At 47.0% G+C, this 27,057-nt stretch overlaps 14 protein-coding genes across 14 annotated transcripts; 7 read left to right on the forward strand and 7 right to left on the reverse strand.

The window, feature by feature from the left end:
• Nucleotides 1-374: 374 nt before the first annotated feature.
• Nucleotides 375-843, forward strand: N7455_008378 (uncharacterized protein; the record flags this gene model as incomplete). Its single annotated transcript, XM_065605861.1, has 2 exons — nt 375-567; nt 614-843. The coding sequence occupies 2 exons, from the start codon at nt 375-377 to the stop codon at nt 841-843; spliced, it is 423 nt and encodes a 140-aa protein (XP_065460810.1).
• A 1,057-nt stretch (nt 844-1,900) lies between these two features.
• Nucleotides 1,901-3,116, forward strand: N7455_008379 (uncharacterized protein; the record flags this gene model as incomplete). Its single annotated transcript, XM_065605862.1, has 4 exons — nt 1,901-1,984; nt 2,176-2,245; nt 2,298-2,389; nt 2,454-3,116. The coding sequence occupies 4 exons, from the start codon at nt 1,901-1,903 to the stop codon at nt 3,114-3,116; spliced, it is 909 nt and encodes a 302-aa protein (XP_065460811.1).
• A 1,144-nt stretch (nt 3,117-4,260) lies between these two features.
• Nucleotides 4,261-4,623, forward strand: N7455_008380 (uncharacterized protein; the record flags this gene model as incomplete). Its single annotated transcript, XM_040959039.2, has 1 exon — nt 4,261-4,623. The coding sequence occupies one exon, from the start codon at nt 4,261-4,263 to the stop codon at nt 4,621-4,623; it is 363 nt and encodes a 120-aa protein (XP_040810490.2).
• Nucleotides 4,624-5,509: 886 nt separating this feature from the next.
• Nucleotides 5,510-6,186, reverse strand: N7455_008381 (uncharacterized protein; the record flags this gene model as incomplete). The annotated part of the gene is made up of 3 exons (XM_065605863.1): nt 5,510-5,565; nt 5,631-5,700; nt 5,749-6,186. 3 exons carry the CDS (start codon nt 6,184-6,186, stop codon nt 5,510-5,512), a joined length of 564 nt encoding a protein of 187 aa, XP_065460812.1.
• A 684-nt stretch (nt 6,187-6,870) lies between these two features.
• On the reverse strand, nt 6,871-8,881 carry abr2 (laccase abr2; the record flags this gene model as incomplete). The annotated part of the gene is made up of 6 exons (XM_040958987.2): nt 6,871-7,918; nt 7,969-8,091; nt 8,143-8,313; nt 8,362-8,532; nt 8,587-8,642; nt 8,690-8,881. The coding sequence occupies 6 exons, from the start codon at nt 8,879-8,881 to the stop codon at nt 6,871-6,873; spliced, it is 1,761 nt and encodes a 586-aa protein (XP_040810556.2).
• A 1,433-nt stretch (nt 8,882-10,314) lies between these two features.
• N7455_008383 (uncharacterized protein) lies at nt 10,315-10,704 on the forward strand (the record flags this gene model as incomplete). The annotated part of the gene is made up of 1 exon (XM_040959008.2): nt 10,315-10,704. The coding sequence occupies one exon, from the start codon at nt 10,315-10,317 to the stop codon at nt 10,702-10,704; it is 390 nt and encodes a 129-aa protein (XP_040810487.2).
• Nucleotides 10,705-12,678: 1,974 nt separating this feature from the next.
• On the forward strand, nt 12,679-13,203 carry N7455_008384 (uncharacterized protein; the record flags this gene model as incomplete). The annotated part of the gene is made up of 1 exon (XM_065605864.1): nt 12,679-13,203. One exon carries the CDS (start codon nt 12,679-12,681, stop codon nt 13,201-13,203), a length of 525 nt encoding a protein of 174 aa, XP_065460813.1.
• A 1,801-nt stretch (nt 13,204-15,004) lies between these two features.
• Nucleotides 15,005-16,633, forward strand: N7455_008385 (uncharacterized protein; the record flags this gene model as incomplete). Its single annotated transcript, XM_065605865.1, has 4 exons — nt 15,005-15,014; nt 15,088-15,506; nt 15,556-16,425; nt 16,478-16,633. 4 exons carry the CDS (start codon nt 15,005-15,007, stop codon nt 16,631-16,633), a joined length of 1,455 nt encoding a protein of 484 aa, XP_065460814.1.
• A 657-nt stretch (nt 16,634-17,290) lies between these two features.
• On the reverse strand, nt 17,291-17,936 carry N7455_008386 (uncharacterized protein; the record flags this gene model as incomplete). The annotated part of the gene is given in 3 exon segments (XM_065605866.1): nt 17,291-17,586; nt 17,597-17,686; nt 17,852-17,936. 3 exon segments carry the CDS (start codon nt 17,934-17,936, stop codon nt 17,291-17,293), a joined length of 471 nt encoding a protein of 156 aa, XP_065460815.1.
• Nucleotides 17,937-18,927: 991 nt separating this feature from the next.
• N7455_008387 (Zn(II)2Cys6 transcription factor domain-containing protein) lies at nt 18,928-20,527 on the forward strand (the record flags this gene model as incomplete). Its single annotated transcript, XM_040959033.2, has 2 exons — nt 18,928-18,998; nt 19,054-20,527. 2 exons carry the CDS (start codon nt 18,928-18,930, stop codon nt 20,525-20,527), a joined length of 1,545 nt encoding a protein of 514 aa, XP_040810503.2.
• A 318-nt stretch (nt 20,528-20,845) lies between these two features.
• On the reverse strand, nt 20,846-21,490 carry N7455_008388 (uncharacterized protein; the record flags this gene model as incomplete). The annotated part of the gene is made up of 1 exon (XM_040959023.2): nt 20,846-21,490. One exon carries the CDS (start codon nt 21,488-21,490, stop codon nt 20,846-20,848), a length of 645 nt encoding a protein of 214 aa, XP_040810570.2.
• Nucleotides 21,491-22,665: 1,175 nt separating this feature from the next.
• On the reverse strand, nt 22,666-23,366 carry N7455_008389 (uncharacterized protein; the record flags this gene model as incomplete). Its single annotated transcript, XM_065605867.1, has 4 exons — nt 22,666-22,731; nt 22,792-22,836; nt 22,895-22,999; nt 23,214-23,366. 4 exons carry the CDS (start codon nt 23,364-23,366, stop codon nt 22,666-22,668), a joined length of 369 nt encoding a protein of 122 aa, XP_065460816.1.
• A 538-nt stretch (nt 23,367-23,904) lies between these two features.
• Nucleotides 23,905-25,242, reverse strand: N7455_008390 (replication factor C subunit 2; the record flags this gene model as incomplete). Its single annotated transcript, XM_040959027.2, has 4 exons — nt 23,905-24,069; nt 24,123-24,935; nt 24,986-25,064; nt 25,118-25,242. The coding sequence occupies 4 exons, from the start codon at nt 25,240-25,242 to the stop codon at nt 23,905-23,907; spliced, it is 1,182 nt and encodes a 393-aa protein (XP_040810610.2).
• Nucleotides 25,243-25,512: 270 nt separating this feature from the next.
• Nucleotides 25,513-26,820, reverse strand: N7455_008391 (putative protein transport membrane glycoprotein Sec20; the record flags this gene model as incomplete). The annotated part of the gene is made up of 3 exons (XM_040958975.2): nt 25,513-26,099; nt 26,155-26,399; nt 26,501-26,820. The coding sequence occupies 3 exons, from the start codon at nt 26,818-26,820 to the stop codon at nt 25,513-25,515; spliced, it is 1,152 nt and encodes a 383-aa protein (XP_040810561.2).
• Nucleotides 26,821-27,057: the final 237 nt, after the last annotated feature.

A 27,057-nucleotide genomic window follows, 5' to 3' on the forward strand; every position in this document is an offset into this window, starting at 1 on the left:
CGAATGAAATATAAAAGGAAGAAGTCCGTGCTACAGGTGCCATCCCACGACAGGGAAGGAATGACCAACGCACACCAGAGCCGCCCCTAAAGGGGCTGACATAATACGAATAGAGGTCGGGCACCCATGGACTCTCTCAGCTAGTGGATATGTGCAGCGCCAAGAGACTGGGTGCTTCGCCCGATAATATTAGATCCATGATCAGCTTGAAGTTTCAATGCGGCAATCGCACGGTATTTCTCACCCATTTCTTACCCGGGCGATACCCACCCGGTGAACTCTGGAAAGCCCGAGACTCTAACCTTTGCAAGGACGGTATATCAGGACGACAACATCATCAATCCATAAGCCCAGGTTAGCGGTACGCCATTGTTATGACGGAGACAGGAACATCTACGGGACGATCTGGGGATGATGTGGGTCCCGCAAGGTCTTCCAAGGTTCCAAACCGGCGGCGGCTGATGACCATTAATCTGTTTCTGGTCGTTGTCTTTGAGCTCTACTATGGGTTCTGCCCAAATATACTCAAGTTCCTGGGTGTACGGGGGTTTGGTGTTGAATCGCCAGGTAAGTAGCCAACTGGCCGGTTGCCATGTACTTCAACTTTTACCAGTTCTGTTCGAACCAGCAGTCACGGCAGCCCTCGAGGACCTACTGCATGACGTGCACAGATTGCTCTCCGGTTTGTTCGAAATGGGATATGTGACAGGATGTCTTCTTGCCGCAGACTGCTACCGAGCCTTTGTCCCGCCAACGACCTATGGGTTTGTTCTGATTTGGAGCAGCCCTCCGCTGGTTCCTCCCAGGACCGAAACATTTCCAAGAGGTGAAAGCAGAGCATGAAGCGATAACCAACACAACGAAACGCACGCTCAATGGATTTGCGCGTGTTCCGTTGTGATGCAGCTTAGGCCCTGGGTAACAATTTGGTGTCGTTCATATACCTGATGGTGCTGATGGCAGGCTTCAACTTGTGCGACCATCGAATTCAAGACTTTTACCCGGTCTTCCTCTAGGATCAGGTGGGAATGGAGGCCACTCAACCTACAGTTGTCACTGTCGTGGGTCAGACTGACGCCTTGATCGATGGATACACAATTGGGCACATCGGTACATTCTTTGGTAGGCGTTCTACCATGCTTATGTCTTGTGTGCTGGGAAGTGCCATTAGCCCTGCATAAATTCTGCCTCAAAACATGTCGCTTGCAGCCTGTGCCTTACTAGAGCAATTTCTAGTTGACGGTCTGAACCCCGGCACCAACTTACCTTCCCAGGCTTTCCCTAGCCACGCTATGCTCCCTCATAGTTGGACTACCCTACTAGCTTGCAAAGCTTGGGTCTTCCGCCTCGGCCACGATTTAATCCATCATCGGCGAGCGATTTCCGTTACCACCTGAGCCCGATGAAAAGGCACAGTTCAATCATGGCAAGTTGATTGGCATATTCATAGGCGCAGTCTGGGCTTTCATTATATTCTTCCTATTCTAGGGGCCTGACACGTCCCAGGAAGAGCGAGACGAAGAAGCAGAAATAGCCCTACAATCAGAGAGACTGCCCGCACGGTGTCAGTTTGGCGGCAATCAGGCAACCTCAATTCCAGAAACAGGGTGACATAAACGGCGGGCGAGGTGCAAAAAAGGAGAAAGTTCAGTTCGACCGCGTTGCCTAGAAAATAGTAGACCTAGGCATGTTGTATGTTGTATGTTGTAGATAGTTGACGATCGAATGCCAAGGAAGACAAAGAGCCCCGCAATTCACCGGGGAGTCGCTTCGGGTGGTACGGACTCTGGTCATTGACTCATTGCTCCGATCTACTTCAAGTCTGACTTCTTCCCTTCGTTACGTTTGTGTTCTTCTTTCTTACTGTACTTTACTTGTGTGTTCCAATCCTACCGGTACCATGGCGCAAGAATCCTCACAAATCACGCCCCGCTACCTGACCGGCGATAAGGCCGGCCTCCAGGAGTTCCTGGCCAAGTTTGATGTTAGTACACGTTTTTGATCGCATTGATGTACCAGAGATGTTCTATTTACTGATTTGATTATGTAAAGGTATTCCTTTTCGACTGTGATGGTCTGTCCCCCGTGCTCGCTCTATCCCAGCTGTCCCTCCGCGGAGGTCCCCCGCAGCCACCCCGCCGCGTCGCAACAACCGCTGAGACAATGACAATTTAGGTGTTCTATGGTCCGGCGACCACCTCTTTCCCCGGAACAGTGGAGACACTGGAGCTTCTCCGAAACAATGGTGCGCGTTAAATCTCAAGTCAGCAAAAAGCGGAGGTTGATAATCCCCGCAGGAAAGCAAGTGGTCTTCGTGACAAATAACAGCACCAAGTCGCGCGCAGACTACCGCAAGAAACTTGAAGGCTTGGGAATCCCCAGTACAGTGGTAGGTGATACCAACCATTACCTCATGTCAGATAACCCCGGGGCCGTGACTCACAACCAAATAGGAAGAGATCTTCTCCTCATCATACAGTTCCTCTATATACATTTCTCGCATCCTCCAGCTCCCCGAAAACAAGCGCAAAGTCTACGTGATCGGTGAGACAGGCATTGAGCAAGAGCTCCGCTCCGAGAACGTCCCATTCATTGGCGGCACAGACCCCGCATACCGCCGCGACGTCACACCAGACGACTACAAGAAGATTGCGGCGGGCGATGAATCCATTATAGACCCCGAAGTCGGTGTCGTGCTCGTCGGTCTTGATTTCCACATGAACTACCTCAAGATGGCGTTGGCATACCACTACATCAGACGCGGAGCCGTCTTCCTTGCTACGAACATCGACTCCACCCTGCCGAACTCTGGGTCTCTGTTCCCTGGCGCTGGCTCCATGAGCGCACCGTTGATAATGATGCTGAATAAGGAGCCAATCGCGCTCGGCAAACCCAGCCAGGCTATGATGGATTCCATCGAGGGTAAGTTCAAGTTTGATCGTAGCCGGGCCTGCATGGTTGGTGATCGTGCGAATACGGATATTCGCTTTGGACTTGAGGGGAAGCTTGGTGGTACGCTGGGTGTTTTGACTGGTGTCTCTTCTAAGGAGGACTTTGTTTCTGGCGATGTCAGGCCCCATGCTTATTTGGATAAGCTTTCTGATCTGCTGGGCTAGGAGTAGAGTGGGCTGAAAGATATGTATTAGATGTTCGATAGATATAAACGCATACAAATAAATGAATTCGTCACTTACGTCCGATGTCTAGCCCCTTGAGGGAGAAGATGGTTAATCCCAAAAGAGCTTCAAATATATATTTCCTTTTTTAGGCTCTCTCCACAATGAAATTTATCTATAGCTCAAACCATTACTTTGCGAATGTTTTCATGAGAACTTATGGTGACTATACGATTTAAGCCTGTTGAATATAAATATGTGGCTGTATGTTCCCGCTCACTGAGTAACTACAGCACAGGGTGATTACTCAGGCACCACTTAATTATACCTAGTATGTAGTCAGAGGATAACTGTAATTGGTATAAAATATAGTACTCGGTTGTTTAAAAACGACAAAAATACTATAAATATCAGCGGGATCTACATTGACAGAATTGTTGCCAGGGGGGCAGCCCATACATCTTGTACAACATATGTTTATAGAAGGGGATTTGGTTGCCCCTGCTTATCATTAGGTCGAGACTACATGGCGCGAGATTTCGTACCTGAGTATGTCTAATCTACATAACTGTGGATCAATTAATGTACATGGGGATATTTCCCTTGCTTGTTGCGTTACCCACTTAGCGCTCCTACATAAGAATGGTAGATTCACTTCCTTGCCCCTATTCTAAGGGCCATTATTAGTCAATCCCTTGAGGAAGACGATCTGATCGGTGGGTTGATCATAGGAGCCACAAGTGGGTAATGCAATAGTTATGCAGGCCCGGTGGGGGATTAGATTATGTTGTACAACATACTAGGTACAGATCAGGTTTCACAGCCCTAGATTGAAGATTGAGGCTGGCTGATGTACATATTTTTTCGATTGAATGGAGGTCAATATAGGCATGTATTAGATACCATTGCCAAGGGAAGCTCCGAAAAAGGTTGACCGAGAAAATTATAAATACCTTGTCACCGTCCGGCTTGAGTAGAATCCTCACATCGCTAGTCTATTTTCCGCCCACCACGGGTCGCCAGTAAGTCGCCATCTTTTGGTCCCATCACTTTTCGGAGCTTGCTAATGCCATATTTACAAGTTTAGGATATTCAAGCTTCCAGTTTCCGCAAAGGCCAACGAAATCTCCACACTACGTACAGAATGCATATACAAAGCCTGCTCGTCCCTGCGATTCTGGCCATTGGCGTCTCTGCCGGTGCCTCCAGATGGTGTGAACAGCGGTCGGATGACGACAATCAGAATATGAAATGCTACTGGGAAAGCTGTGGAACAAATAACTACGGTGTCGGATACAAGGCCTCCGACGGAAGCAAAATATTATCAACGACCAAGAACTTTCCGGCTTCAGCGCAGTGTAACCCGCAGTCCGACGTCTACCACAAGTACAAAAACTTGCCGAGTGACGATTGCTGCGATGCATTCGGCAACCAATATTTTACAGGATGCTTCTCGGGGTGGAGCGACCTGTGGTGTTATCGAACGAAAGAATTCACCAACGGATGAAATCCTACGTAAGTTATTAACAATCTTAAACATCATATGAAGACCTCGGTATCTTCAACATGCTGAGGACATCGGCTTGGGTTTGGAGGGATGGGATTATCTCAGTCAATAGTGGCAGAGATTAACTTCTCGCCATGGTTTTTCTCGGTTTTTTTAGATTAGAATAAGAGAAAACGTTGTCTACTGCACTTGAAAGGATAAAGAGGGCTAATAAAAGCTTAGATGTATGTTATCATTCTTGTCTGGTCCTAACCCCCGTGGCCATTTCCCGAGTTGATAACACTGATAATTTTAAAGTATACATTTGGTATTTGCATCTAATTGAAAGAGCAACGAGCCGCTAGTCAGCTGCTTCTTCCGCAACCTGTTGACCAGCTCTTGAACATCCTGATCGGTCATTTGTAGAATACCCAATAGCTGATTGTCAGTTTGCTCAAAGTGACCTTCATACTCCGTGGCGTATCATAGTTGATGGGACTTCCAGTTCAACCCCCCCCCCCCTGCTATTATTTCCGATGCTTTCCTGGGCTTTGCTGCTGCACTACACCTTGTAGTTGTTTCCTAATGCCCAGAGCCTAGGAAGTTGTGAATAGGCCGTGGGATTTGTTACTTTCGGATACAGGCTCATTCTAGATACGATTCATTGGTTCGAGTTTAGGGCCGTACGAGGTTTAAATTCTGGTCATCGTAAGATCAATAGTGAGACCGTAAAACCAGCTGTGCTATGGTGCTCTTTTCTGATCATAGGCTTGTACATGCGACCGACTATCATTTCTGAGCGTGACAAAGGTTGTTGGTAATACATTGGAAATATATCATATTTCGAAAGTGCAACGTATTTTTCTTATTTCTCCAAAGCCTGAAAGTCAAAAGTGCAAAGCTCGAATCACTGGGAGAGCTGCTTGTGGGCAAGGGTGGCCCGATGAACAAGATCGTCCATTCCTATGACCGAAAGGAAACTTAGAAACGCGGATTTCATCGTGCAAAATGAAAGAGTATGAACACACCTGGTGGAGGATCAACCGACGTACACAATGAGACTTTGCGGTATTTCACAGAGTCTTGTAAGAAAGGAATCTTGTCGTTTGTTAGGTTATACCTAAAGAGATATAGGAAAATGCTTACATTTTTTGCATCAACTTCCCCGTATACCCGATCTGCTATATTCTTGATATTTTGCAATTGTCTTGGTAAATGGGACTTTTGCGGCGAAATCTGAAGGAAGGGGAGCCGGTATTTCGAGTATATTTTTCTCCAGCTGTACCATTTGACGGACGTAGATGAGATGGTATAGTTGTTCGCTGCAAGCCAGCATATCAACTCCATATGTGAATATGCTAGAAGCAAGCCACGGTTGGAACATTGAGGGGTGTCTCCCCTCGAAGCATTAATGAGTTGGCCATCGGACGCAGCGCGCTCAGCGTAATCGCAAAGGTATTTCCGGAAGCTCCTCCTGTCGAGTCTATTGGCTTCAAGGTTGATTGCGATTGTGTTGACGGTGGGTCCTACATTATCCAGTAATTCAAGTGCGGTGGTGATTTCTTCAGGACTGATGGGCGTCATATTCAAGGGTATCGAAAGATATCTTCGGATTTGGGGAAAAAAGACAGCGATTTTACGACAACATCCTGCATTTTGAATAGATTCGCCCAAGTTTCAGCACATGAATCACAAGCGAGCGGGGGCAAATTGTGCGGCAAATCGAAATTCTGTTCTTGCTGAACTTCACCATGGATTGGTTGCACCCTGCCGCAACAGGAATCACATGACACAATTGACGTTTGAAATGCTTGAAATGCTACAAAGTTATTGGACAAGGTTTATCATGACGTATCGAGATCCTTATGGTATCTTTCCAAGCTTCCACATTGAGCTTTGAGGCGAAACTACAGAATCCAGGGAAGGATAGAACGCCTGAATTACCCAAGAGAGAGATAGGGATGTTCAGCAGCGGCAGAAAAAAAACGATCAAGCGATGCCTTCAAGGGACGGAGATGTGGACTATCTTTTTACAAAGATTATCGCAAATCCATAAACCTGGTCGGGTCGCGGCCTGCTATAGAGTTGAGTCTAAACTCGTATTCACCGAATAGGTCGAGACCCCGTTCTCTAAACAAACAATGACGTCAAGGGTATGTATTTAAGTACCAGAGCAGGTTTAACGTTGGCAGATGATCATAATTAAGCAGCCAATTGGAAGGCTCAAACCGCATATATCAAAGACAGGATAAAACAATCAAAAACACACTATAGGTAATTGGGAGGAACTTCAGGCCAAGCATCGACACCATCCAGCAAGACCATGCCCATACCCGACGAGAAGTGCGTCTCCATATGGCAATGCAACAGGAATGGTCCTGGGTTCACGACTTGGTAGCGAATAGCGATCCAGGCTTCTCCATTTGGTGCAGTAACAAATGTATCGCGATACACAGGGGTCTCGAAGAAGCTGTCCGGGCTGCTCTCTTTTGCTTCGGCGATAGAGCCCCATTGAAACTTGCCCATCGCACTGCCAATCAAAAAGGCCTTGTTGGAATGCTTGTGCATCGGGTGGGGTGGCTGAAGCTTGGTTGGCTCTGGGATGGCGAGCTGGAACACAATATCGACCCAGGTGCCATTCTGGGTCTCAATCTTCAGGGCAGAATCCAGGCCCGGTGCTTTGGGGTTGAGAATGACTGGCTCCATCTGGTTCAGATTGGCTGGGAGGAAGGTCGTTCCATCCAAAGTCCATTCCCAGGATGAGTTGATCCGTCCGAGGGTCAGGAGATGGAAATCATCGCCGTCCTCCGCAGGTAGGATGGCAGGATATGGCGGCAGGTTCGTTGTGTTCAGATCGATCACAGAGGCTGTGGTGTTACTGCCACCGTAATCGATGTATGCCGTTGATTCGCGCTTGTTTTGTTCGCCGCCCTTGTAGGTGAGATTAGCGTAGCCAGAGATGACCTGGTTATCATGACCAGCGACACGGATCGTGTAGCTGCCGGGTTCCTTGTCCAGCTTGATCATGGCAGAGTAGCGCTCTCCACTGTAAATGGAAACCTGATGTGCAAGACGCGGCTCAATGTAGCGTCCATCCACCTCGTAGATGTACATCGGGTGCTCATCAATGGAGAAGATCAACGATTTGAGACTTGCTGCACTGATGAAGTTCAAACTGGCCCATCCATCTTTAGGTGATACTTCAAAGGAGGACGTTGGACCCTCGCTGGGCTTACATCCGGAGTTCAATCCCTCAGGAAGTAGCTCTGGGTGGTGCTCCCAATTACCTTGAAGAACTGCCATGAATGGATCGCATCTGGCTAGTGTTAGTGGCTTTCAAATCAGCCTCGTGAAGTATAGACTCACCCCTTATCCGTCAAAGGCTCAGTTATGACTGCTCTGACCTGGGGCGACTGGAGGTTTGTCAAATATTCAGGGTCTTTGCAGTATACAGAGCCTGCACCATCGATGAGAATGCTATCTGAGCAACTGGTAATTATGAGCACGGTCCTCCTTTGGTTCTCATATTTGGGTCCTTACAAGATATCATAGCCTGTTTCTTTCATTGCATCCATGTATTCATTGGACGGGAGATGGTCCCAGTCAGACATCATGACCAACTGCGCATCATGGGCGGCTTTGGTCATGGCCTCAATATCGGCGGGGTCATCAGAAATCATTGAGAATGGTGACTCTCGGTCGGCAGACGGACTGATTCCTTGTTAGAGACGTAATAAACACAGGCTGCTGCATGCTCACCGAATTCTAATTCCACCGTAGAGACCATCCATTATTCTGTCCTTGTCGTGGGCATGGTACCAGTATGTACCATAGGTGTTGGCTTTCCACTGGTATCGGTATTTGTTACCGGGCTTAATGGCCCATTGCGATAGACCTGATACTCCGTCCGCCCATGGGGTGTTGATTTGCCTGGTGTGGTTCAGTATCGTGCGGTTCTCGAAGAGGTATGTCCGGAGGCCTTACTCAATGCCGTGGAAATGGACAGATGTATTGAAGGGCAAATTGTTGGTCACGTCTATCTATTTCTCTCAGTATGTGCTTTAAAGCAAAGCAGGACCAGACTCACGGTGATTTCATCTCCTTCATCCAGAATCAATGGCGGGCCTGGAAAACGATCATTGACAAAGATCATCTCCCTCTCGACCCCGTTCGGTGCGCCCCTCTTCCATGTGAGGTCAAGATCGTAATGAACCTTAGCTGCCTGACTCAGAGCAGCAGCACCCATCAAAGTCAGGAACAGGGACTTCGTGTGTGTCATTTTGTGGAGTTGGGTGGTGTAAACCCGATATTGAAGCGAAAGATTTTCTCCAAGAAAGCCGCGTCCAGCAAATGCCTCCCTGCCAGTTTTATAAACAAACCGTGCTGAACTCCTTAATAGTTGCTCAGCCACACAATCCTCACATTCCTCCCGTTCTCCCGTTGAAAACAGCGGGCCCTTGCGTTAGACATAGTTGCCAACCACGAGAACTTGATCCCCACCCTGAATCCGGAGCATAACATTAATCTCATTTATTCAAATTGCGTACATGTATACACTCATATGTACCGGTGGTAGGTGTCATAGCACCGAGGTCCGTTGGAACGATCATTCTCAAATGGAATGACGGTCGGATAGGCCATGGCCGCTCCACAAGGTCATTCATTGCAAAGACCTCGAGGTGTAAAATTGTGCAGAATCTGAATGACGAGTTCCAATCTTGATTTTTTTTTTTAGCTGTCTTGCTGAAAGCAACCAAGGCGCAGGTGAAGAAGGTATCTGGCCGCGTGCTTGTTTGTTTCGTCGGGCCAATTTACCGACTAGAATGTGCTGCAAGGGAGGGCCAGAACACAAAGCTCCCTTAATCGCGATCGGCGAGGACAACATGACCAGTATTTTATGGGCATTTCGTACCATTTGTAGCGCTCGTCATCTATGACTAGTAAGGACTGTTGATGATCGTGACTCTGTCGTCTAATTTGCCAGGTAGCCAGGAACACTAACATATTTCTGGATAGCGCCCAAAGTGGCATAAACATCATGTTTCGTGGCCTTAATCCTTCAAACAATCTAAAGTATGGACAATAGTAAACTATCAAATTGATTCATTTCCGCAATGCCATAATATTCCCGCGCTAATAGAGCGATTTTTGATTTTTTTCGCGTGTGCCAGGTATAGCATGGCTCATACTATCTCCCAAATCTGGGATTTTTTTAGGCATGTTGGTGGGTAGTAAAAGGGTAGTAAAAGTGATGTATTACTTGGAATTTGTATCGAGCAAGAATTGACGAAAACAACAAAATCCGGTTGAATAACTAGCCTTCCCAAACAGTTAACTAACTGTTGCCAACCAAATAACCAAATCCGGTTGAAATAACCAGCCTTCCCAAACAGTTAACTAACTGTTACCAACCAAACAACCAAATCCGGTTCAATAACTAGCCTCTCCAAACAGTTAACTAACTGTTACCAACCAAACAACCAAATCCGGTTCAATAACTAGCCTTCCCAAACAGTTAACTAACTGTTACCAACCAAACAACCAAATCCGGTTGAATAACCAGCCTCCATCAACATGTATATAAATCTCCGAAGATCCGTGGTAAAAGTGATATCAACAAGCAATTCTATTAAAGCACATCTACCAAACTTTCAAGTCTTTCAATAACCCCACAAACTCCTACCAAAGAAAACCCTCAATCATCCATACAAGATGCAATTAATCAACGCCTCTGCATTTGCCTTTAACCTCCTCTGGGTCTCTGGACTCGCCTCTCCTACCCCTCAGGCTGGATGGAAAACCACTGCCTCCGTGCAACTCGCCAACGATCAGTCTGGCGCCAATGCCAACGTTCCCGTCCCTATCGACGGTGTCAAGTACTCCGTTCAAGAGCTCTGGGGCAACACCGCGGTTGCACAGCAAGGTCTTGTTTTCGCGTCGAGCGCCCAGCTCACTGCATTCGATCAAACCACGGTATGCACCATTACCGAAGAGTCGGGCTTTGCCGTAACACTGGATGCTCAGCGCACCTGGGTGTCAGTCGATGGACGGCCGGTTGATCTGTGCTCCGCTTTTGTTGTTTGTGAATGCGACCGCATGTGAAGAGTGATTCGGGAAGCTGAGAGAGTTGCTGTAATTATGGATCTGCAGACTTTGATTTGTGAAGTTATTATGTTGCGAGGGTCTGTCCAGATGTAAATTATCATATTGAGAAAAGAGGTGGACATTGTTATGGCTTTGCTTGAGAGTCATGTACTTTGCGGGATACAATGCGACATCAGAATTGGTTTAAAGCGTATTCGAACTCAGATTGAATAATGTACTTCATCACATTGGAAACTTCCCTTAATTTACGTTCTAGTTTTTCTTTTGTCATGAGCAAACATCCAACCAGGAGTTTTGTCTCTAGAGACGCCAGACAGCGTGTATGCTGTGCCTATACATTGTGGGTCTGCCCAGGTACATACTCAGTGAGCACTACCCTAAGTCGAAAGGGTTGGTTGGTGTCTCCGAGCATTTAGCCATTTAAGAATGATGTGATTATCGCTTCACCTTCCCGGAAAAGCATACCTGGGCAGCATGTTTTAAATGGAAAGAATATGCAAATTATTTATATCTTAGTAGTCACCTTTTCATCATATGTTGAGAGCTCCCTTCTACTACTACTATTTCTGACCTTGTTCAGAAACTTGGTATATCGTCTTTAGACCAAAATAACCAACTTATTTCATTACCTGTCATACAATAATTTTAAATACTATATTATCAATTTCAAGAACATCGAAGAGGTGCATTATTACGCCCGCCCCCAAAAGAAATACCAATTTAGGTCTTAACTTTTAACCAGCTTCCCAACTAGTTATCGATCCTAAACTTGGAGCAAATGTAATTCACTATCGGGAACAGAACTTCTCAATTTTCCAGGCAGATCCGAATCTTCTACGGGAAGATAACGAACTGAGGAGTGGTCAAATACCACTAGGACTCTTCGTTCACCCAATTCTCTATAATATTTGTACGGTATTTCGGACAGACTCAGAAGTACGGTATTGTAACACGGCCTAGTTTATTTGTAAACCCCTGGGGTCGTTCAACCGATCTCGAGGCCTTCAATAATCTATTGAAGATGTTCAGTACTAGCCAGTGCATCAATTCTCAATCCTGACAGATATACCAGGTGAAAGATTACACGTTCCACAGGTCTTCTATCCCGCTTTTCGTTAATGCCATGCTCCAATTAGAGCCTGCCGAAATCTTCCACCTGTCAGGTGGCATGTATGGAATAGAGTCAGTATAGAGATTCTCCTGCCGGTGATCTCGTATGCATTGCTGCCTGGGATGCTGCACTGAGCAAAAGAGGTGTAAACTGATAAGAATTCCCGAGAAAGATGTGGTACACATATATATTTGCCCTGGATCCAATTTAGTCATCCCTGTTCAAAATTATGCCCGGTGGAGACGAAAAATACTTCAAGGGGACCTTGTGGTTAATTAATGTGCTCAGTCGGCCCCACTCAGCCCTATAGGGCCCTAGGTTGGAACCCCTGGTACTGTTGCCGTAATCTCGGCTTATCCACGGAAAGTCTGGCTAGTTGATTGGCCCGATTGGCTCCTCTCGTGACCCACTCGGCCCTCCAGAGTCTTCCTAAAGCCAATTTTGAAATATGGGCTGAGGTCTGGTAGTTTTCAATTTCCCGGAAATGTGAAGAGGCCCCTGGGGGTAGGTTTGAGTTCTTGTCAGTCTCTCCTGTCGATTCCAGAGTCGTTTTCTTTCTGCCAACGCCCGTCTTTGCGCCGACCAGGCCACAATTAACTAAAACATTATGAAATTGTATAACTTTACAGAACATTCTGACCACTGTTTATACCTACAGGTCTAGGCATGCACTGTTATGTGAGGGGTCTGCCAGTGATATCGATGCCGTAAAACATACTCGGGTAAAAACATGTAAGCAAATCTTCCGTTACACTTATTAAATTAAGTTTAGGCGGTCAACCCCAACGGTCGCCCTGATTGTTGGCGAGCTTTAATACTGTGGCTTTTGTGATTTACGGACAGTTCACAGTGGGAGAACAATGTTGCTACAAAGATGGGCAGTCGACATGCGCCGCTGTGACCCAGCTTCCCCACACCGGACGAGATACGCCTTCCTGTCTTCGACCTGTGGTTCAGCTGTGTATGCAGAATCGATTCGGGATTTAACATCTAAGACCGGGTTTTCCCCCGAGCTTCACAATTCGACAGTGCATGGCCATTCATGGTGGTGGCTCGATGTTGCATGTCCCACCGTAGATGATATGCAGGCACTTTCAAAACATTTCGCTATTCATGCGTTGACCACGGAAGACATCATTTCCCACGAGACGAAGGAAAAGGTAGAACTGTTCTCGGGATACTATTTCCTATCTCTTCGTCTCGCCGAGAACACAACCGACATGAGAAAGTCGCCGTGGAACGCGTATATCCTTGTTTTCCCCAGAGGTATTCTCAGCTTTACGTTTCGCGAAGGCCTAGACACGGTCAAAATTTTGGAAAACATAGAGGAGCTCCGGTGCAGCATGGATTTGAACGGTGATTTACTACGCTGTATCATCATGTGAGGTTTCTTTATCCGACGATGTACCTTCGAACTAACGTCATTCATAGTGACAGTGTTATTGATTCATTCAGCTCATTATCTTCTGAAGTCGAGCGAGAGGTCGGTGTCCTGACCGCCGGGACAATTTTCAATTCATCAAAGGATATTCACATCATGTTGATGCGCATTTATAGATGCCGTCAAAGAATTATCAGAGCAGAGTACCTTATGAACGGGAAGACCAACGTTTTCATAGGATTACCCTCGTTTGCGTCATCTGCTGAACTTGACAACTGGGTTAGCTCTATTCAAAGCCGCGTCACGTCCTTGGCATCCGAGTTTACCGATCATGAGCAAAAAATGTTGCGCCTGCTGTCATACGGCTCTCATTGTATCCCTGTGGATACTCGTTGGGGAAATAGTTGGGTCTTGAAAGGCATGGGCCGCGTCGGTATTTTCAGTAGTATTGTTGGATCCCTCATACTTGTGATTTTCTCGTTATGTATGTCAGAATGATTCAAGAGACCTACCTGTGGTTTATGGTTGTAGGTTTGTTCCTTCTCGTTCTCCTAAGCATGGGACGGGTATCTTCCATTAGATTTCAACTATGTCCTCTTTAATAGCAATGTGACCCATACCGCAAATATTGCGCCAGTTTGCTACTTGAGTTGGCAATAGCCATTCCCGTGGCTAATTGTAGGCCTTCACAGGCGCTACGAATTTGGTGCTACCTTGCTTGGAAGGCGGCACGAAAGTAAAATATAATTAGAAAATATTAATATGGAAACAATGACATTGAAATTAAAAAGATACAACTTTACCTTGGGTAATCCAATTGTCTAAAAGGGTATCGTTGCAGCGCTATCACAGGGTCACCAGGGATACCGAGGTCTGTGCCTTCAGCCCTACAGAAAGTGGGACGATTTTCCGGCATCTGCTGGGTTTTCCGGGGCATTAGCTACGAATAACAAATTACCTTCCTCTACAGGAATAATACCACATTGAACTAGTATTTCATTCCGCACGCAATTGATCAAAATTTCTTTTTTTCTTCTTTTCGATTTGATCACTCTCCCGCGCTGTTTAACCCCCTGGCGCACTAGTTCCGTCCTGTAGGGGCTGGTTGGTAGCCACCACGCCTCACTACCTACCTGTGGGGCTTAGGGCAATATTGGTATACCTGGTGATCTCGAGTATGGGTTCTAAGGTTCTGCCACTAAACTCTTGTTTCCTTCCATACCTTTGTTCCAGTGTTCGCGCTTTTCAAAAACGTGCTCACTAAGGCCATTGCTGGATGAAGTTTCGCTCTATTCACAATCAAAATACCAGCCGTTTACCGTTTACAGTTACCACGTCATCCGGTTATTGAGTATATGTGGAGCCAATTTAACCATCATCCGTAGGCAGCAGGATTATCCTACTAACGATTACCGGGCTCATCCTGCTAGACGGTAATTCAAAGCTTGTTCTAGGTTCAGCCCTGTAGGGCTGAGTGGGGGGAGGACCTTGCTAGTCAATGTTATGTTGCCACATCCTCCCTCCCCTGAACCACACAGAATTGGTCCATTATGATGAGCAAGAGATGAATATTAGTCAACAAGTGACGAGTAGCATGTCTTTTTCTAACCTGGCCGTCCCCGTTACAGGATGCTGCATTGACACATTCTAAACAACTCTGTTTAGTCCAGTAATATACCATGAAAGGACCGAAAAGATCCTGGCTTAGGCCAGTTCGTCCAACCAGACCTAAAAATGCATACTCAATTTTTAAAGGCTGTAGCTCCAAGCTACTTTGTGCTGCATTCACTTTCGGGCTATCGGGAATGTCAAGAGGTGAGCTCTCATCTATCGCCCATCTCCCATCCCCCATCCCCCATCGAAGGTTGAGACTGAAACGAAGAACCAGGACTTGACGAAGGCCTCATTTCAACAACTGTTGCACAAAATTCTTTCATCGACGAATTTGATATGAACGCAAGCTATCTCAATTCCTCACAACGGGCCAATCGACTATCCAACATCACATCCATGGTTCATATCGGCAGTATACCAGGGGCATTGATTGCTTTTATCCTCTGCGAAAGAATTGGCCTTTTATGGTCGATGAGACAGCTCTGTCTGCTCTGGTTAGCAGGCGTTATCGTTGTGATCACTTCGACCGGGAATTTGGGACAATTGTATGCCGGTCGCTTCATAATGGGGATGGGAATTGGACAAGCGGGCGTTGTCGCTCCGACGTACTTGGCCGAAATTGCACCTGCCCATGCTCGTGGAATGCTGGTTAGCATTTTTGCCATGTCGGAATACGTTGGTATCATGATTGGAGTATGTACATCAGGGCTTTGATCAGTGCCGTTTTTACTGACCTTTTTAGTATTTCTCGGCCTGGGGCGCTTCATTGCATATACCAAGTTCTAGTGCTATGCAGTGGATTATTCCCCAGAGCATACAGATTATCGTAGCAGGTTTTTTGTTCCTGTCTTCGTTCATGTGCGAAGAGAGTCCAAGGCACTTGGGAAAGAACGGAGAATGGGAAAAGGCGAAACATGCACTGGGAAACATATGGGGGCTGTCGATCGAGAATCCCGAGTTAGTATCAGAAATTCAAGGGATTCAGGCTCAGCTCCACACAGACTATGGTCAGAGTTTGGGTGGATCCTGGATCAAACCTTTGAAGGAGCTTTTGATGGTCAAGGAAAACCAGAGAAGACTCCTTTTCGTGATATCTGCCCAGGTTCTCGCTCAGTGGTCTGGGGCAAATTCACTCACCAGTAAGGATCAACCCCCCCTATTTCCGATCGTTGATTCTCACGGCAGTACAGCATATGCACCCCAGCTTTTCTCACTTTTCGGGATACAAGGACAGTCCACAAAGCTATTTGTGACTGCGGTATTTGGAGCCGTTAAGCTCATCGCGTCTCTTCTCTGCGGTGTTCTTTTGATCGATCACATCGGACGCAAGCGATCTTTGACATCGGGGATTTTGGTTCAGCAAGTTGCGATCCTTTATATTGCCATTTTTCTCACGGTGAGATCGCACTGGTCCGGTGACGAATCAGGATCTACGAGTAGAGCGGCCATTGCGGCAATTATCTTCATGTATGTCGTTGGGATTGGTTGGGCGATGGGATGGAATTCCATCCAGTATATCATCAATGCAGAAATATTCCCACTGCCGGTTCGGTCGACTGGCTCGAGTCTTTTGATGACCTTTCACTATGCCAATCGGTATGGTATTTCCAAGGTATGTTCGAGATAGAGGTCCCAAGCTGGTACTTAGTCACTAAATCACACAGGCTGTTCCATCAATGTTGCTCGAAAATGCTCTCCAGCCGAAGGGAACATTCTGGTTCTTTTCGGTGATGACTTTCTTTGGTTTATTATGGACACTGCTTTTGCTCCCTGAAACTGCTGGCCAGAGCTTGGAGGAAACAAATGCTCTTTTCTCCTGAAGGATTGACCGTAAGCGATTGATTCGCGGCCTTGGGGAAGGGTTTTTGATATAAAGATAGAATGAAACCAACCAATCAACCTTATACGGTGTGCTATGTGGTACAAGTATCCTTCAAGCACCACGCAAGTTGTGCCAAGATTGACGTGTTCATTTTTTGATTTCCAAAGATAGTCAGAATAAAAAGAATACTAATACTAATAACACAATAATCCCCGCAGGAGGGTGCTATGTGAACAATATTCCTCGTAGGGAAGTGCTGCGACAAAAAGGCCCCTGGCGACGTGCAGGCACCTCTTCGTGATATTAAGGACCAGCATTTGAGTACCCCAAGAGTGCTCGATGAAGCAAAGACTGCGCAACATCTTTATGTTCTTCGTATTCTGAAATTAGCCATTGGCGAGAAAGATTGAGCCCTAGATAGATGTAAACCAATCACCAGGATCATAAATTCAAGAATAAACCTTCGCTATCGAGTGCCGTATTCCGAACCCTGCTGCCATGATAGCCCGCGGTCCGATAGTCCCTCCACTGCAATAGAATTCATCTTCCATCAGGGCGCAGACGTGTGTTTGGTGAGTCGCGAGTTTTGCCGTGGGTGAGTGTTGTGGTCAACGTCTCATGGACGTAGCGCGATCCCGTTCTTGCCTGCTGGTGCTCACTCAGTGATGTTTGCATACAGCCTCCAATTCGATTCAGGTGGTTGAATGCAAACACCAGACTGCCCTCCAATCCCCTGCACCTCACCGTAAGACACTCTCATCCAACCAACATCTTCCTGCGTGCATCCCTCTAGGGGCACAAGCTCCTCATCCAAATCGACTGACTCCTTGCTATCTTCATTTACCTCCGGTTCCGATTCTCCATAAAACAGACGAACAAACCCGGTTTGCGTTATGGAATCCGGGTCCGAGTTCAAGACAGACTCTAGCACCTCCTGGTCGACCAAAAGTTCTGTACCAACCCGACTTTCCGAAAGTATCGACACCCTGTTCCTGTAGCGGTGTAGTCGTAGCCCACTTCCTAAAATGTGCGGAGAACAGCGATGGTCGCACTATCAAATGAGGGGTCTTCAAGGACCGTTGGGGTAAACCCTTCTAGCATATCTAGACCATTACTGGACTCAAGGTATTCCGTAACGGATTAGAGGAAGCGAGTCATGAATCTTTCCCAGTCTTTTTGGCTTTGATATGTATAGCGATAGATAACGAAGCCCCACTTTGTGAATCCGTTTTTTTAGGAGAAGCCGTTCTAGGATATCTGCGGCGTTTAAGCATGTTTCTATGGTAGGATCCCGTTTTCATGGTTCTTCGATTTTATAATCTGGGATGCGTGAGGAACTTATTGCTTTTGAGAGTAATTCGGTGAGCTGTGAAGGGCTAGTTCTAGTAGGAAAACGGATAGAACGAGTCGAAAGGCTGGAACACTTGAATAATTGCTTCCGAAAAAGTCTTGGATCATTTAGTGAAAAGGAAATGAAGAAATTTTAGAAGAAATCAAGTTGGGTCCAGGGCAATGTTAGCTGTAGTACGGAGTAGATCAAGAGTAGATCAAGTCGGAAGAGGATCGATCACATTGAATTCTGCCCTTTTTACACGAGTCACGAGTGTACAGTGACTGGACATGAGTTTTTACACCCCTGGCCCCACACCCCTATGATTATGTAATATTCTGCCAGTCAAAAAAAAAGCATATATTATAATTATCTTTACTAATAACAGCATATAATAAAAACATTCGTTTTATAAAGGTCTAGGAATGCAGGATATACCATTTGGTCGCGAAAAATCAACGCTATGTACTATTTTATGGTGATTATATTCATGGTATAGATATATCCTGGCGGTGAACTAAGTGGGGCTATAGGGGTGTAAAAACATATGTGTATATTGTAATTTATACCATCTCGTATAGTTTCCTACCAATCAAATTTACAAAGAGCTGTATTAATTCACAATAAATAACAAGCTTTCATCAGATTCCCCCCTCAAGTGCTCTACATATATGTATACAACCCATTTTTTCCTCTTTAAATCTCTAGGGCTATAAATATCTCCAATTATCAGTTTCTTCCTTTTTTTCTTGAGTACATTTTATCTTGATCTATTCATTGTCTGAATCTTTATCCATCATACTCCGTATGGAATATGTAATTTTCTGTATATTACAGAAAGTTTTGATACACGACTTTGCTCCCCCCTACTTCCTACTTACGGGACTGATTTGGGATGAGGACATGACCAAGCGATACCACAGAAATCGAAGAAACTGTCCCCATATACTACCCCTTTGGTTATGAACTCGTCCGCCAAGCGCCCTGGTCGCCTCGGAGGCACCAAGTCCAAGACCGGATGCGACACGTGCAAGTCAGTTGGCCCCCAGGAACTTAATCAGTCGCTGTATTTGACATTAGATTTGCAGAATTCGCCGTGTAAAATGTGGCGAGGAGAAACCACACTGCCTGAGATGTACCAGCACAGGACGCCGGTGCGAGTATAACATCGGTCCTCGAAAGACTATTGGGCGGCCCCAGCTGGAGCTCACGACCTTCACATGTCAGAGATCACGAGAGCGTCGTGCTTTTGAATATTATTTCCACAAAGCTGGCCCATCACTTTCAGGAGTCCTGGACCAGGCCTTCTGGAGAGGCTCAGTCCTCCAAATCTGCCGGGTAGAGCCGCTTGTTTGGGATGCGATCATCTCGCTCAGCGCACTCTACGAACGACCTCCCATTCACGAGACGTCACCCTGGTTGCTTCTAAATGACCCAGCTGCAGTGCGTCACCAGCACCATCGCGAAGCGTTGGTCTGGTACTCACGCTCGCTGGCTCTCCTACAGCAACGTATTAGTCAGGGTACAGCAGACCTGGTGGTGGCCTTGATCAGCTGCATTCTCTTCATTGCCATCGAGCTCTTACAGGGGAGCCGCAAAGGTGCCCAGGTCTTATATAAACAGGGTGCGCAACTGATTTTTGGTGCTTCGTCAACAGCAACCCCTACCATCGCCGCCCTCGAGCCCATCTTCCGCCGCTTGGGAACGTGGATCTTCATCACCAATGGATTATCAGAAGAAAACCGGGGTCTTCATTTGGCTGTTCCAGACGAGCGCTTCACATCGACCGAAGAGGCAAGAAATGTTCTGTGTAGCATTGTAGCCGAAATGAAGGCCCTCAACATTGACTGCAAAGCCTATATACGCCGACCAGCAGATGGCCAACTCCACGAGATATCAGGGCTGGTGGCCAGACAACAGCACTTGAAAACCCGACTCGTTCAATGGTACCGCCTCTTTACATATTTGAAATCTATGCACGGCTCGAACGTTGATGGTGCAACCGCGCTTCTTCTAATGACATATACGAGCGTCTTCATCGAAGCAGAAGCCATGCTGGATTTCAATCAAGGTGTATACGACGCCTACGAATCCGAATTCGCGCAAATCATCGACTTGGCCCCCACCGCCGTTGCATGGACACGCAGCTCGGAAGGGAAACAACCGCCGTTTATGTTTGAAATGGGCGTATTCCTCCCACTTTTCATCACAGGGCTCAACTGTCCCTTCCCCGAGCTACGTCGACAGGCATTACGGTACATGTCTGAGGCTCCCCCGGCACAGGGGCTGTTTATGTGCACCCCGACTGCTCATATCGTGGCTATTCTCATTGGGATAGAGGAGAACCCGGATAACCTGCCAGGAAAAGTCTCGGAAGTATATGAACTGCTGGCCAAACCGGGGCATATCCCACCAGCTCGGTATCGCACATGTGATTTCAGTGTGTCGTCGGTTATGGATGAGGATGGTAAGACGCGGAATTGGTTGAATTATACACTCCACCACTTTGATGGAGAGGGGAGGATACAGGTCATAGAGAAAAGGGTGCTATTTCCTACATGAGGTCATTAACATGACCATATTTTATAGTAATACGATCTTAACGTCCATATCGATTCACTGAGCTGCCTGGCAGATTAGAACTGTGCCATTGTAATTCAATAGCAACATTCAACCTTGTACGATTGTTTTGAGACCCCTGGTGCTTCATCGACATCAAGGAAAGGTTTACCGATTCACAGAAACTTTGAAAGCTTCTTTTTCCTTGATTTGATTTCAAATGACATGAAGAGTCGCTTTCGAAAACATTGCTCTGGGTTTCTTTGCAAAGAGGATGGATTTCAAAGGTTTATTTATACACACCACCATTCAGAACCCAACTTATTCAGCATCATATGAACCCCGCGATGAAGGACCTTCGAGGTCAAAGTCATTCAATTCCAACCAAATATTGTAATTCGATGCAGCCACGAATTCGAGGGACTCGGGTGTCAAAGCCGGACTTGCATCCAATGTGGTCTCACTGTCCCATATATTCTCCCCGATCTGATGACAGACAGATGAGTATTCCATGTTCTCTTTCTTTAGTGCATCATCATCTATTTGATTTTCGGCGGAATGAATATCAGCTGCTGGGTGGATGATAGGAACGGATGACTCAGTAGTGTGTGTTGAAAGTGAATTGTGCATGATGATGACTTCGGTCAGGATGTCTACAGCCTGAAGTAACTTTTCGGAGCATTTGTGATGAAACTGTTCCGGATTGAGTCCATCAATGGTATCTTGATGGGGCTTCGAATTGTCTTTGGTTGAACGTAGCTCGAGCTGTTCTGGAACGTTTCGAGGTAGCATTCCCATCCATAGCCCGACTTCATTGTCCACACCGTGTAAGGGGCCTTCACTAGCACGTTGTTTTTTCTGTGGACTGGTACATGGAGAAGTTAAGCTTCGAGGCTCGCTTTTCCTTTTCCGTGATGATGCATCGGCGCTATTTGACTGGACGTCATTGCACTTAGAGTCTGGCATTGTGGGATGTTGTGATACATGTGTTGATTGTGGCGTGTTAACTGCCCTAGCTTCGCTAGGAGTATATGGAGTTGGAGCTGTTGTCCTTTTTTTCCTTCGCGGCGGAGCAACGCATTCCTTCATATCAAGTCTGCAATTGGTGCAAGATGTGCCTTGGTTTAGTGCATCGCAACGCACTTTTCGTTTGTGGCAAGCATAGCAAGCCCATTTGGCTCGTCTTGGTCGGAATTTCTTTTCGACTCGTTGGTATGACATTGCCTCATTCCCACCGGTGGATTCTTGGAGCGTGTGTTCAAAACGGTATTCGGTACCCATGGTGTCTCTCGATGTTCTGTTTGTCACTGATCGTCCCTGTAACTCTTTCAACAACTGCACGTGGAATTCGTGAATTTCTTCTCTACACACTCCAAGGTTTGCTTTATTAGCGGGGGTGTAGGCTCGTTTTTGTTCTTCGGCACTCGGCTCCCGAGTGCCGGGGTTTGTTTTTAATCCCTTAGAATCGCCGAAACGCCGAGATCTCCTCATCAGCATGACGAAATAGACAGTGGACTTGCTCGTTTTATCATACCCTCAATGTTGTTGGTTGCGCCGTGTTGTCGTTAAAGTGCGCAAAGCGTACCTACGGGGGAGTACCGAAGGACGATATATCGGCACATTCGGCGCATTCGGCACATTCGTTGACGAGACACCTTTCATATGGACAATTATACTCTTCAAGCAATGCCGACCAGGTCCCACTTATGTATTACAAAGTCGTAGTCACGAGATATATTAATATCACCAATATACCCGAGGCAGATAGGATCTTCCATACTGGCGATGTCCAGTTCCACGGCCCCTCGGCTCGGGGGCGGGCCTTGCCTAAGTGGAGTCCTTTATATCCCCACAATTTCCTAAGGAGTACAGTATGTATGATGCCCCGGGGCCCTGGGTGGGTGGTCATTCCCCAAAGCCCTAAGAACGACGGAACTAGCCATCAATGATATACCAGGTTGTTAACAAGTAGGAAGCTCCCTCAAAGCCCAAGGCATTCAATTGGGTCAAGGTTAATTCTACGACTTGATAAAGTCGAAAATACTATGCATGCACCATTTAGGGCTTAATTGTTGTTTCCTTCTCGCATCCTAAAACTCGAGTCTTCGGTTGACCAGAAAAATAACCCCTTATAGAATGACTTACCGCATAGGGATATCGCCATCCCCATCGGGAAGAGCGCTAGCTAGAGCAGCAACAAGGATCCCCTATATCGATAGGTTAGTTATGGTGCAGGAGGTCCAGATCCTTCCAGGATCAATACTCACGACATCTATTAGTTCAAGAAGGCTTATTGGGTCGATATTGCGGTCCTTAAGAATATAATGTCAGCAATTAACCAAAGAACTTGTGCTGGGAGGTGTTTTGTACGCGGCAAAGTGTCTCGATGACAGATCTCCACAGGGCGAGTAGTGGACAACTCCGTTGAAGGTGTCTGGTGTCGTGGCAGAGGTAACAAGTCAAGGTGGTAGTGCTCTATAAGTTTTCAATTTATTTGTCAGTGGTTGGTCAAAAGGGTTCATTCTTAAAATAGCATATACAATATGAGAGCGACACACCGAAGAACAAGATGAGAAGATAGAAGGCAACAGATGCAGTGTAAATATCATCAAGTACACTCTCTAGGCTAATGCTAGTGGTAGTGACACAGCAGTGGGGAGCACATATTTTTTTGTAACTTATAGCTTACCTGGTGGTGGTGTTGGCTTTGGTGCTGGTATTGTTGGATTCGGTAGTGATGCTGTTGTCTATCATCACGACCGGCTCCTTGGTTAGCTCTACCAGCACGACGGGGGTCACGACTAGCTCCAGGGCGCAGTCTGGCAGGGTAATTAGAATCCATATCAAGATGAGCAAAAATACGAGTCCTGATGTAGAATCAGCAGAATATGTTGATTATTAAGACTTGGAAATTCCAGGCTTTTTATGTCCGCAGATGAAAGTTGGTAGAAAGTGAGAGTTAAAACGAGGCAAACTTCTAAATTTCATGGTTGGTTTTAAGCAGAGTAAGAGAGATGAGCTCCTCTAGTCTCCTATGGCTCTGCCTGGCCTGGCCTTTTGTTTAATGCTGCCTGCATTTATCTCTTGCTTTATTGCTGCTAAAATGAAACAAAGGCCTGGAATAAGACCATAATCATTGTCTATACTTTAGAGGATTGTAATGTTGTTTATTGGCGCCAGTAGTTTGCGCAAAAAGAAAAGTGGAAGGGTATCATGATCATTCCATTCGAACAAGATCTGAGTGCTAAGAAAATCCGAATATAACGCCTCGAACATGTAGGCCGTCCTTGTCCCGAACGCCATCTCTATTTTCAATCAAGTATTCGGGGAGTCTTACTGCTGACCAGGAGGGTCACCGAGATTTGACAAAAGAATGCCTCTCAATTTCCACGCAGTACTCCGGCAATGCGTAATGCAAGGTCCAACATAGAGAGATGCTCATCGGAGCCGTCAACCAGCCGCTTATCCATCTCCGAGAAGAGCATGACAATCTTGTTTTTCTGGATATCGGGGATTGCTTCGTTGAACACTACACGTCGGTATAGCTAAAAAGAGGTCAGCCAGATGTAATCAGAATACGAAGAAAAGAAGAACAAACCTGTCCAACAAGTTGCGTAGCACTCCAGCCATCAGCCACAAGATCCGTAATCACCCCCGAGACAGCCTCGTAAACCGACCCACCACTCTTGGGCTGCATAGCGTCCACAAGAGAATCCAAAATGTCCTCCGGCAGCACACCAGCAATTTCCTCAATGCTGCGAACCGTAATAACACTAGAATTGCTACCAGCATCCGTCATCTCAGCATCATCATCAGCATCCTTCACAGCAGGCGGCTTCGTAGCACCAACCAACCGCGCCGCACTTTGCATATACGTGATAGCACGACGCAAATCACCCTCACCACACCGGATAAGCGTATCAACAACCCCGTCCTCAAGCTGCAAGCCCTCTTGCTGCGCAATATTCGAGATCCGGTCACCAGCAGCGCTATTATCCAGCATCTTGAATCGGAACTTGCTGCATCGACTAGCGAGCGGCTCGATAATTCGCGTGACGTAGTTACAGACAAGACAGAACCGCGTGATCCGACTGTATGTCTCCATCGTGCGGCGCAGAGCGGACTGTGCGTCTTGCGTCATACTGTCTGCCTCGTCGAGGATGATGATCTTGAATGGTGGGCATGGGTACTGTGCGCGGTATGCGGCGTCCAGGCCTGTTGGTTGGGAGAGTTGGGCTCGGGCGAAATTCTTCACTTTGTCGCGGACGATACCGATACCGCGCTCGTCGGAGGCGTTCAGTTCTAGGATTCGGGAGCGGTAGAGGGCGGGCCCGAAGAGGGATTTGGCGAGGGCGAGGATTGTCGATGTTTTTCCTGTACCAGGAGGTCCGTAGAAGAGCATGTGGGGGAGCTAGTTGGTGTTATTTCATTGTTTCAATTGTTCGGGGTTGGGTGGTTTACGTTTGAAGCTTGCAGAGTGCGCCGCAGGACTTTGGTTGTGTGGTCTTGCGCAGCAACATCGTCCAGGGTCTTGGGACGGCTAATCAATATTAGTCAAATGCTCGGTGAGCTCAACATGAAGCATTGACTTACTATTTCTCAACCCACGGCTGGAGTCGAGTTGAGTCTTCCTTGTTGTCGCCAGCTTTAGACTTGGAGCTGCTGGATGCTGCGGCGGCAGCGGCACGAGCCTTATTATTGAAAAAAGAAGCAGCCATTGTTGTTGAACAGCCCGAAATCAGCAAAGTCAGGGTTATCTCGAGAGCTGGTCTGCGATGTGTTGAAGATCTCTCTCTGACGCCCTCCACAATCAAGACGCGTCTCCACGTGACACGCGCAGCACTTAAACCCACTGACCAATGAGAGCAGCTCACTACTTAGGTATACTTCACCCGATTATCACCTTCGATGATGATCTTATAAACTACAAAGATCAAGGTTGCAAAGTTCATGATTGCATGGTATCTCATTAATGCTTGGATCAATATCTATAGCTCATCTCGCACCGGCTCCTCCATTCCGGCCTCGAACATCCTCTTTTTTGTATTCCGGGGAAGCTCTGCTTGTCTTGCCCTCTCCTCTAGGGTGACATCGTCAATGTCTACACTTGTTTGTTTCTCTTGCTCGACCATGTCACCAATTTTGTCAATTACACGATCGCTGTCGATCGGTGCTGACGGCTCTTGCTCCCAGGCAGTGATACTAGCTGTCACGGTTCCTGTTGTAGCCGCCGTAGACATCTGATGAATAGCCGTCGAGACATCCCCTGCGAGAGACTGGGAAGCAGACCGCACATCTGTAGTAGACAGCCCGGCTGCACCTAGTGTTGCAAACGCGACCCGACTGATGAGCTTCAAAGGCAGCCATACAAGCCACCAGAGAGGACCATAGAAGACACGTCGAAACAGAAGCCAGCCAATTGTGGCAAGAAGAACGTAGAAAGCAGTCTCAAGGTACCACGTGTCGGACTTTTGGGAGCGGAGAAGGGAGTTAGCCAGGCTGCGGGACGAAGAGAGAAGTGTATCAAGGCCGCTATAGGACTCGGACAGAGATGAGATGGCGGCTGTGGATTGTTCTAAGGGAAAGGTATTAGCGTCTAGTAGGATCAGGGAAAAGAAGGAGGTACTCACCAAGAGTCGATTGGGCAAATTGGCTGCGGGAGAGCTCCGCCTGCATCAGTTGATGGGTTCTGCGTAGCGCAGATGTCACGTCGTTCGAGGCGTTCAAAGTAAGATCATCCTGAGTGAATTTCTCTGTTGGCTGCTTCTTCTCGGATGAATGCGACCTCGACAGCAGCAACTCTCTCTCCTTCCGCTTGGCGAGTTCGGCATTCCGCTTCGCTTGTAATTGGGCGGTTCTGAATTCAGCTCGTGTTCTGGAGGGTCGATTAGCATATGCTGAATATTCAAAGACTAGCCAGTGGACCATGACAAGAAAATCTCCCCGGCATGTGCAAGTCGTCTAAGGGTATCTTACCTCTTGAGATCCTCAGCCAATCGCCCCACCATCGAAACGACCCGCTCCCTCTCAGCCTCCTTATGTCCGTGGACAGCAGGGGCCTTGCGCCTGCTATCTGAGCCAGTTTCCAGCGCTTCGACCTCCACACGCAGCAGCTCTAGCTCTTGCTCGGCTTCCTTCAGTTGAGAATGTATTTCACTCCCAAGCTCCAGGCGGGCTTCATCGCCCTGTCCGATAGAAGCAGTAAAATTGCGCAATCGATCCACGAGGGGGTGGATTTGTCCCAGGGAAGTTGAGAGCTCTTTCACACGACCCTGGAGGGCTGTCGTGGGGGACATCTTTGCGATGAAAGTATTATTTATTCGATGTGACGCATTCAAGTGCTGTCTGTTCGAGGAACTGAAGGAATGGTTTTGAAAATAGATACTAGCGGAGAATATCCTGAGAGATTTGAAGTAATAAGTTGCTTTAAAAGTGTCGAGTTGTTCAACTCCAAGTTGCCATGTAGACGGGCGTCATTTGGCGTTATGTTTGCATCGGAGTCAAACATGCCCCATTCCTTCAACCGCAATTCG

Source organism: Penicillium solitum (assembly GCF_028829755.1).
Source record: "Penicillium solitum strain IBT 25940 chromosome Unknown utg000005l_segment0_segment0, whole genome shotgun sequence".
NCBI lineage: Eukaryota > Fungi > Ascomycota > Eurotiomycetes > Eurotiales > Aspergillaceae > Penicillium > Penicillium solitum.